The 10,312-nt window shown below is 35.3% G+C and overlaps 1 protein-coding gene across 1 annotated transcript; it reads left to right on the top strand.

The window, feature by feature from the left end:
* Positions 1-3,914: 3,914 nt before the first annotated feature.
* On the top strand, positions 3,915-9,763 carry LOC135839341 (esterase E4-like). Its single transcript, XM_065355332.1, has 9 exons — positions 3,915-4,612; positions 4,721-4,880; positions 4,977-5,162; positions 5,269-5,477; positions 6,069-6,234; positions 8,488-8,660; positions 8,899-9,058; positions 9,323-9,461; positions 9,555-9,763. The coding sequence occupies exons 2-9, from the start codon at positions 4,754-4,756 to the stop codon at positions 9,715-9,717; spliced, it is 1,323 nt and encodes a 440-aa protein (XP_065211404.1). The 5' UTR covers positions 3,915-4,612; positions 4,721-4,753; the 3' UTR covers positions 9,718-9,763.
* The last annotated feature ends 549 nt before the right edge of the window (positions 9,764-10,312 follow it).

Genomic DNA, 10,312 nt, shown 5'->3' with positions numbered 1-10,312 from the left:
AGACACAAATTGGACAGAGCGAAGCAAAAGCAAAAGGACAGGCCCGAGCTAAGCGAGGGCAAAAACATCTAAAAATTTAGATTTTGAGAAAACTAAAAACGATGCTTTTTATGCAAGGAGTTCAAGGCTTTTAAGATTTTATAATTTGAAAGTTTTTTTTTAGGATGTTGATTTTGACAAAGCAATGAAAACAGGCCCGCGGGCCTGCCCAAGTGAGGTCAAAAGCACTTAAAAATTCGTATTATAAGAGGCATAAAAACGATATTTTTCATGTAAGAGAAATTTATTTTTTCACTTTTGAACTTTAAAATTTAAAAAACTTGAATAATATTTTTTTCAGAAATTTCCAGTTCTAAAAAAAATGAGAGGGAAAAAGCTTTTCAAAATTTGTGTTTTGTGAAGTAAAAAAAAACCAGGGTTTTCTTTCATCGTAGACCCTTTTTTGCTGGGCCCTTCAGAAAGAGTGGGCCTGGGGCAAAATGCCTCTTTAGCAACTCCCTTTTCGATGGTCCAGGCCCTCCAGGAATGAGGAATCTAACAATAATTTCCAGAAAATTACAATGGGTATTTTATTTCTGAAAATACACACCAAAAATAGCCTAAACAAAGCGAGGATAAAAGTTTTCAAAAATTCATAATTCCTCACTTCTTCAGAAGTGAAAAAGCAAATTTTTTTATTCAAGAAGTCAATTTTTATACCTTCAACTTTCAAGACTCAATTTTTGATTAAAGAAAAGAAAATAATATGCCCGAGCAAATCGAGGGCGAAAGATTTTGAAAATTTTGAATTTTTGTAATTATTCAAAATACCAATTTGACCAAATTTGGCAGTATTTTAATGTTCGCCGCCGATAAAACACCGACATTTTTTCGGCGGCGGCGGCGATGAGCTTTTCGCCGAGGATAGTCGGCGGCAAATTTTTTTACAAAAAATTATTCGCAGCGGCGGCGTTTGGACGGCGGCGCACAGCACTAAATACCGCCAATAGTTGAAAACAACAATATTTCGTCACTATACCACATTTTAGAACGAATATTAATTAAAATATCATCATTTTTATAACTTTTTAAAGGAAAGTTTTACCATAGTTTTACTCAATTTAGTGGAGTGGCAACTGAAAAAAAATGGCATTTGATGAAAGAAGCGTGAATTTTGGTATGATGAATTTTAGGGCCAAAATGAAGTTTTTAAGACCGGGAGCCATTCGGGCTCCCCCCTCCTTCGAGGGGGGTGGACCCTACAATTTTGAAATAAGTCCTGTCGATCGAGTTATGGTCAGAAATCAATTATTATGGTGTCCGCTGTTAGGTATTGATCAGCACTTTCTATTTTCACCATTGAAGCCATCGTCCCCCCTCTCCCCCTGGCGTGGGGCTCAGCCCCCTAAATTGTGGATCTGGAAGACGTTCAGACTCGGAAATGTAATTTCGTGAAAATATCCTTCAAAAAGTGTACAAGTAATTTTGGTGATTCATTTTTTGGTTTTCTCCCCCCTTCTGCCCCCTGTGGCACCTCAAAACTTAAAAAACGCGCAAAATTGCCGCTTTAATGACAAAACATGGTGGAAACGGTGAGCGAAATGCTAATTCTTCTTGAAACTGGTAAGAAACATTTATTGAAAGCAGTACGTAACGCGAAAAATGATGACTCTCCCCTTTACGCGCCCCCATCAACCCCTAATTGCAAAAAAAATTTACCGGTCAAAATTCCATCAGAATTGAAATATTAAGCCAGTTACTGTTCAATATTGATCGATATGTTCCGCTAAAAGTGTCGGAATCATCGCATACCCCCCACCCCTTCAAGGGGGCAGACCCATAAAATGTGGAGTCGATGAAAACCCCACTTATGGAACTGAAATTCTGTAAATATGCACTTCTCTGGTCATGGGAATATATTTAATAGTCTATTTCATCGATTACATTCCTCACCCCGCTCCCGCCCCTCCCCCTTTATAAACCATTATACAAAATTTGATCAAAAAGTAACCCCTCCTGCTTTGTAGCGCGCTCCATAGAAAAGTTACAGAAGTCGTTGTACACTTAATGGATAGAGAATTTCATCAGCTTTCCAACGGTATGTTTGTGATCATTGTGAGATGAAAACAAGCGAACCTGTGTACAATAAAGTGAATGAAGGTTTGGGTGCTTGGTCCATGCGAAAGCAATTTTTCAATTTTCTATCTCCTACTTTGTGTCGCGCTTCGAAGGAACGTTACATTACAGAAATTGTTTTATACTCAATCGATAGAGAATTTTATCAGCTTTCCAACGGTATGTTTGTTATTTGGAAACAAGCAAACCTATTTCCAATAAAGTGAATAAAGGTTGGGGAGCTCGGTTCATTTGAAAGCAATTTTTGAATTTTCTGTCTCCTACAATGTGCCGTGCTTTGGAGGAACATTACGTTACAGAAGTTGTTTTATACTCGATCGATAGAGAATTCTATCAGCTTTTCAAAGATATATTTGTGAGATGAAAACAAGCAAACCTGTGTGAAATATAAGTGAATGAAGCTTTGGGCATTTGTTTCAACTTTCAAGCAATGAAGCAATCTTTGAATTTTTGACAAATGGTCACCCCTCCCATCATCTCACAATGATCACAAACATACCATTGGAAAGCTGATTAGTGATGTTCGCGCATTTGCTCAAAATTTTTGGGCGCAAATGCGCGCATATGCCCGCAGTTGCGCGCATTTGCTCAGCGAGCATATGCTCATAACATCACTAAAGCTGATAAAATTCTCTATCGATCGAGTATAAAACAACTTCTGTAACGTAATGTTCCTCCAAAGCACGGCACAATGTAGGAGACAGAAAATTCAAAAATTGCTTTCAAATGAACCGAGCTCCCCAACCTTTATTCACTTTATTGGAAATAGGTTTGCTTGTTTCCAAATAACAAACATACCGTTGGAAAGCTGATAAAATTCTCTATCGATTGAGTATAAAACAATTTCTGTAATGTAACGTTCCTCCGAAGCGCGACACAAAGTAGGAGATAGAAAATTGAAAAATTGCTTTCGCATGGACCAAGCACCCAAACCTTCATTCACTTTATTGTACACAGGTTCGCTTGTTTTCATCTCACAATGATCACAAACATACCGTTGGAAAGCTGATGAAATTCTCTGTCCATTAAGTGTACAACGACTTCTGTAACTTTTCTATGGAGCGCGCTACAAAGCAGGAGGGGTTAATTTTTGATCAAATTTTGTATAATGGTTTATAAAGGGGGAGGGGCGGGAGCGGGGTGAGGAATGTAATCGATGAAATAGACTATTAAATATATTCCCATGACCAGAGAAGTGCATATTTACAGAATTTCAGTTCCATAAGTGGGGTTTTCATCGACTCCACATTTTATGGGTCTGCCCCCTTGAAGGGGTGGGGGGTATGCGATGATTCCGACACTTTTAGCGGAACATATCGATCAATATTGAACAGTAACTGGCTTAATATTTCAATTCTGATGGAATTTTGACCGGTAAATTTTTTTTGCAATTAGGGGTTGATGGGGGCGCGTAAAGGGGAGAGTCATCATTTTTCGCGTTACGTAATGCTTTGAGTAAATGTTTCTTACCAGTTTCAAGAAGAATTAGCATTTAGCTCACCGTTTTCACCATGTTTTGTCATTAAAGCAGCAATTTTGCGCGTTTCTGAAGTATTCAGGTGCCACAGGGGACAGAGGGGGGAGGGAACCACAAAATGAACTACCAAAATTATTTGTACACTTTACTCAGTATATTTTTACAAAATAACATTTCCGAGTCTCAACATCTTCCAGATCCACAATTTAGGGGGCTGAGCCCCACGCAAGGGGGAGAGGGGGACGATGGTTTCAATGGTGAAAATAGAAAATGCTGATCAATATCTAACAGCAGACACCGTAATATTGAATTTCTAATTAAAACTCTATCCACAGGAAAGTTATCAAAATTGTAAGCCTCACCCCCCTCGATGGAGGGGGGAGCTCGAGTGGCTCCTAGTCTTAAAAACTTCATTTTGGTTCAAAAATTTACCATACTAAAATTCACGCTTCTTTCATCAAATGCAGTTTTCTCCTGTATTTCAGCTGTTTGCCACTCCACTATATAGGGAGGTTCCAAACTACTTAATCTTTTCCTGTAAAATTATCCCACCATCCTATTTTCCATGTTCAGTTTTCCTGTTACCTATTTATTACGACACATCAAACTTCCCCTTCCAAATAATTTTGTAAAAATTCCCAAATTTATACTACACCAACAATATAATCCATAAATTCTCCATAAGTCACGAAAAATATATTAGATAAAATTTACAAAACCCGGAAGAAGAATAGAATGATAATTTCTTTATTAAATAGGTACCTATATATTTTTTTCCAAACTATTTTGATTATTTTTATAGAGAAACGTACTTATTGAACCAACATTGTAAGAAACAAATCTTCAACCTATTCTAATACTTCGAGTTTTGTTACATTACAGGATCCAGTGAAAGTAAAACCGTGGAAAAATGTCATCGACGCGACCCTTCAAAGGGAAGGTTGTAGACAATATTCGTTGCGGAAACACGAGATAACTGGTTCGGAGGATTGTTTGTACAATAATATTTATACACCGAAGGTAATATGTACCAATTTTAAAAACCGATATTTAAATATTTCAAAATGAAGCAATCAGCATTATCGATAAAAATGTAATCGCAATGATTTTTCACGGCGCTGCATGCAGTTACCCTCAAAGGAAGAGCCTTTGAAAGCGGTCATGGTGAATTTGCACCCAGGAGGACATTTCCATGGTTCGCCAGATCCGTGGTATTATGGAGCTCCTGACTATATAATGCACAAAGATGTTGTATATGTATGCGTTGGACATCGATTGTACCTATTAGGTTGGCAAGCAGGCCGCAAACATATACTATGTACATTATGTAGGATGTAGTTTTACTTCAAAGTGGGTAATTTTACAACGAAATTCTTGGTTCCAGGAAATTTAAACTTGCATATCAAAGGCTGTTCGGGAAACCAGGTTCTAAAGGATATAATTCTTAGTTTACAATGGATAAAAAACAACATCTGCTCTTTTGGAGGCGATCCACAGAATATAACCTTAATGGGTAGTAGCAGTGGAGCTGGACTTGTGCATCTTTTACTATTATCTCCTCTGGCCAAAGGTAGGTATGATATTCAACTGTAAAATTTTTCATTCAAGGGATAAAACTCACATTTACATATTTGTAGTCATCAGTTGAAAATTAATGACTAATCTTTCTGTTATAGGTCTATACCATAAAGCGATTATGATGGGAATGCACAATTTTAATCCAGTTTTGGTTATTTCATCGGATCACGTTTCGACAGCTTACGACTTAGCCGTACTAACTGGATACGATGGTGAACCAGATAATCATAAGAAGTTGCTTAATTTTTTCAAGAGTGTGGACTACGATCGAATATTGATGATAAGACGCGAGCAACTACTCAGAAATGTAAGTTGAAAAGCAAACTAGATAAGAATAAACCATTTTTACTTCTTTACTTACCTACTTGCGTATGTACCTACTTATTAAAATACTTACACCATTGACTATGGCGAAGAACGGCTAAAGTGCCCTTCCCAATTGACCGAATCACAAAAAAGTTGAATTATCAAAGAAAAATCATTTGGAAACCGAAGGTGTTGAAAAAGTTTGAATACTTAATTTCCAACAAAACAAATACTTAAATAAATATAAATGGAAAATTTCTTTGAAAAATAATTCAACAACATGAGTACAAAACATTAGTCAAAAGCACTTTTTGAAAATATTTTTTAAAAATTAATATGTAGGAAAAAAATTGTACATAATAAAGTGTTCCCAAGTTGAGCAAAAATGAAAATTTAGTGAAAGAAATGCTTTCGACCAAAAAATGAGAAAAACGAAAATCTAGGCCGCTAAGGGGGGATTCTTTTTTACCAAGTCAAAAAAGTCTTAGTCTTACACGAGACCTCGCTTCAGTCAGTTTATAAACACACTGTTAACATGGGTAATATCTGATTAGGTACATTAGGTACTAATACGTACATATTATGTACCTAGGTTGAAATTGAAGTGTACCCTGTGTCCCCAATTTTTGTGAATTCGGAACCAGGAGAAAATTCTCCTATACCTGTATCACCAGAGAAACTGATTCCATCAACAAATCGCGTGCCGATAATAATTGGATTCTGTGAAAAAGAAGCTTGTATGGCTTTCATGAAACAAGGTAAACTTTGGTCATTTACTCTTTTATATAGACTGCTAATTCAATGAGTAAAAACCTCAAGTGACTTTTTTTCGGGGATGATTTTTATCGTTAGAACAGAAAAGGTGGTCTACGCAAATTACAGGCCCAACAAATAATAAAATACGTTGCACAATTCGAAATAAAAAATGTATTCGAACATATTTACACTAATACAAAGATATGTACATTAATCGAACGAAAAATCAGGGGTGCTAACCATAACCGCAAAAAACTGAAAACCGTAACCGAAACCCAAACAAGAACCATAATTTTAGCCATTTTCAAATCCTAACTGAAAACAAAAACCGAAATTTCATAGGTTTTTTAAAAACCGTAAAAAACCACAACATTAATAATGCAGAGTGAGTGAAACTGAAACCTAAACCGATATAATTTATTTTGGTTTTCAGTTTGGGTTTTTTCAGTTTTTTCAATTTTTTTGGGGGGATTTTTCCCATTTTTGACTTTTGAAACTCAAAATCCAGGGAAATTGGTAAATTTACTAATTAGTATTCTTGAAAAATATATATATATATACTTTTTTTAGAATTATTATGACATGACTGCAGTTTGTTTTCTGAGATTGAGAAATTTTGAAGAAATTAAAAAAATATATGTAAAACCGAAAAAAAAACCGAAAACCGGAATTTTGAATTTCAAAACCAAAACCGAACTGAAAACTGAAAAATTTCAAGGAAAAATTGGAGTGAAACCTTAATCATAATTAAAATAATTAAGGTTAGCACCCCTGCAAAAAATTAAACGGATATAAAATCGCCATAATGTGAACGTTAGCGTGAAAACGGTAATATTAATCGAATAGAATCTCGGATATTCGAATAGAAAAATCTAAAAGTCACGATTTTGTATCTCGATAATACGACGAATTACGAGTAATTACGAACAAAATAAACGATTACAATGTATATGCGAATTTTACATATTTTTTAACACTTTCCCTAATTCGAGAATTATCGAGTAATAATCTAAATTCTAAAACTACTCAAAAATCTAACATGATGAACGTTAATCATGTTTCCTCGAATTCAGTCGATGTTAAAGATGCTTTGATAGCGGCGATGAACTCGGATAAGCAACTCAATCAGCTACCTGGATCCACAAATCGCCGCATCAGCATTTTTGAATAGGTATGCCAGTTGTCAAGTGAAACGGACTCAGACATCCGGCGAATTTAGCAAAGCTGGAATGTTGGAGCTGTCTGCAAATTACGTGATGTAGACAGCTGATGTTTTCGGTGGTAGGATTTTCCAGAGAGATTTCGACGTGTCTCTGGCGATGTAACAGCAGCTCGTTTGCTGCTGTAATCGATGATTGAATGGAAATATCAGACTTATCGATGTCTGATTGCTTTCCTGGAGATCTTGAACGCAAATCCGGTGCATCGATAGTGGCTATGGAACGGATCGTGGTGTCCATAGGGTCTTTCAAATTGAAACAATTTTGGCTACAAACAGCTTCAGCATACAACTTCGATGAAGCTTCTAATTCAGCCACAAAAATCTCAATCTCAACGCAATTAGCATAATTGTTGACATCTTGAGATTTCGAACGATTGTTATCGCGTAATTTTCTCCATCCAGACAGAAGCTCGGTTTCCTCTAGATCGTCGCTGATAATATCGTTAGTGTCATCGAATTCGTCATTCCCAAGCAAGGAAAATCGCCATAATGCGAACGTTAGCGTGAAAATGGTAATATTAATCGAATAGAATCTCGGATATTCGAATAGAAAAATCTAAAAGTCACGATTGATGTTTGTTGACTTTATACATACAGTGTATCTCGATAATACGACAAATTATGAGTAATTACAAACAAAATAATAACAACAAATACATAAAAGAAATGCCTGACAAAAGAAATAAATTGAACAACAGAAAAATAAATTTAACGACAAATAGGATGCTTGCACGACAGATAGAACGCCTCAACAACAAATAAAAAATTGAACAGTTGAATTATTCACACAACAATTTTTTTTTATTTTCTCAAGTCATGCAACTTCTTCCCAACTTTTTCCTCTCAATTCGCCCAATTTTTTGCCAATGTTTTTCAGTATGCCTCTTGAGTCCAGTGCCCAGTCTATATATGTATTAAAGAGTAATAATGGTTAAAGATGGTAATATTTTCATACATACCACTATTTCATCAAAAATAATATATTCAGTACTTGTGAAACCTAATATGAAACCAATTTGTTGTCTGGCTGTAGGAGTATTCAAAAAAGCAATTGGTACTGGCTTTTATAAAGTCCTTCAACATAATTCCTGGGGATGGGGAGCTGCTCTAAACGAAGACGAGCTAAGACAGATTCAAAAAGAAGTAGAAACATTCTATTTGGCTGGCGAGTCTATAGAAAATGCATCACAAACAGTTTTATGCGATGTACGACAAGTAGTATACCTACCTATACATATAAGTTGATTCTTTTATTTTAAACATAGCAAATGTAAGACGTAGTGATATCTAATGGTTTTAAAAAATCCAACATTTTGGTCAAAAAAAGTAACCAAAAAGAAACCAAAACGTGATTAAAAAGCAATCAATAAGAAACCCGAATGATCAAAAGCATAAATGAAATGAACGAATCAATAAGATAATGCTTGCTTCATTCTGATTATAGATTCTAACAGACGCTGCCTTGTCCGATGTTTATCGTTCGCTAATAAATATAATCTCGGAAAATGATCTTTCGCCAGTATATGTATATAATTTCCATTTCGATGGTAAATTAGATGGGTTCAAAGCCATGATCAATGCTCGATTGCAAACAGAAGTAAAAGGTTATTTTTCACAATAAATCTAATAAAAGCAAAGCAAACAAGACGCACAAAATGCTACCATACTCAACTCAAACTAAAGAGAAACTTTGAAATAATATGTATCGATGCAATGCGAACTTTTATATCAAATTTCCAGTGGGAAAAAGAAAGCCCAAATCAAAACGTGAGAGGAAAAACCATATGGAAATTCGTTCATCGCAAAAGAATAAAATAAAATAAAAATAGAAAATACATAATGAAACATTTCCAACATTTTATCATTAGGTACCTGTCATGCAGCTGACTACGCCTATTGGGCTTACATCGACGACTTTGCAGGTAAAACCATGGCCAACATACGTTCGAAAGAACGACAAACAATAGAAACCATTACAAGCTTGTTTACTAATTTCGCAAAAACATCGTGAGTACAATTCAAAACAAGTGTACATACTTCGACATCACCGCAAAAACATCAGCACAAATGCTCAATACACATAATCAATTTCTATTGCAGGAACCCAAATTACAAAGAAATGGCAGTCGAATGGAAACCTACAACTATTCAACATCCGAGTCATTTGGTTATCGATGAATCGCTCCAAGTTAAAGACGAATTGCTGAATGGCGAACGAATGCAATTCTGGCACCGTTTGAAAGATAAATTCAAAAAAAATTGATAGAAAATTACAAAAATGTGCAAATAAAATTTGAAAAAATACCAAACATGTTTTTCTCCAGAGATTCATGTGAATGGAATTTATGTAGGTATAGAGGTAGCTACATGTATATAATTTGGGTGTACCATATTTATATATGGTGGAAATGAGCCCCTCCCCTCCCCCCCAATTTGACAAAACACGAAAACTCGAAGTATCAGACAACATTTTTAAAGGTGTGAACTTTCTTTGTAGGTAGGTATGTATGTAGTTGCAACACCTCGGTCAATTTGGTTGTTTTTTCAGTGTTTTGGTTATTAAAATTACGTCGCAAAGATTCAACATTTTTTTCACGTATGTACTACTTGATACTTATGTATAGCAAAAAATGCTGTCTTTTATCAAAATTACCAAATCGTTTCGTTTCTTGCTGAAAATTGTCTCTTTTTCACCAAAAATTCCGAGAATTTTATACTTTATTAGTAGGTACCTAGAAACGAAGAATATATTCTCAAAAAAACTGAAATCATTTTTTAAAAAATACAACTTTGAAAATATCGCAGAAATACCATCAAAAACCTGAAAAATAAAAATTTGTGCATTTTTATTCATAAAA

Source organism: Planococcus citri, chromosome 3 (assembly GCF_950023065.1).
Source record: "Planococcus citri chromosome 3, ihPlaCitr1.1, whole genome shotgun sequence".
Taxonomy (NCBI): Eukaryota; Metazoa; Arthropoda; class Insecta; order Hemiptera; family Pseudococcidae; genus Planococcus; species Planococcus citri.
This window is presented reverse-complemented; position numbering and strand designations above follow the sequence as displayed.

Bases quoted from the DNA above. Each gene is read 5' to 3' on its own strand.
- LOC135839341 (XM_065355332.1), top strand. From the start codon at position 4,754: ATGGTGAATTTGCACCCAGGAGGACATTTCCATGGTTCGCCAGATCCG. The intron at 4,881-4,976 runs GTTGGCAAGCAG...TCTTGGTTCCAG, and splicing joins ACATCGATTGTACCTATTAG to GAAATTTAAACTTGCATATC. The intron at 5,163-5,268 runs GTAGGTATGATA...TTTCTGTTATAG, and splicing joins ATTATCTCCTCTGGCCAAAG to GTCTATACCATAAAGCGATT.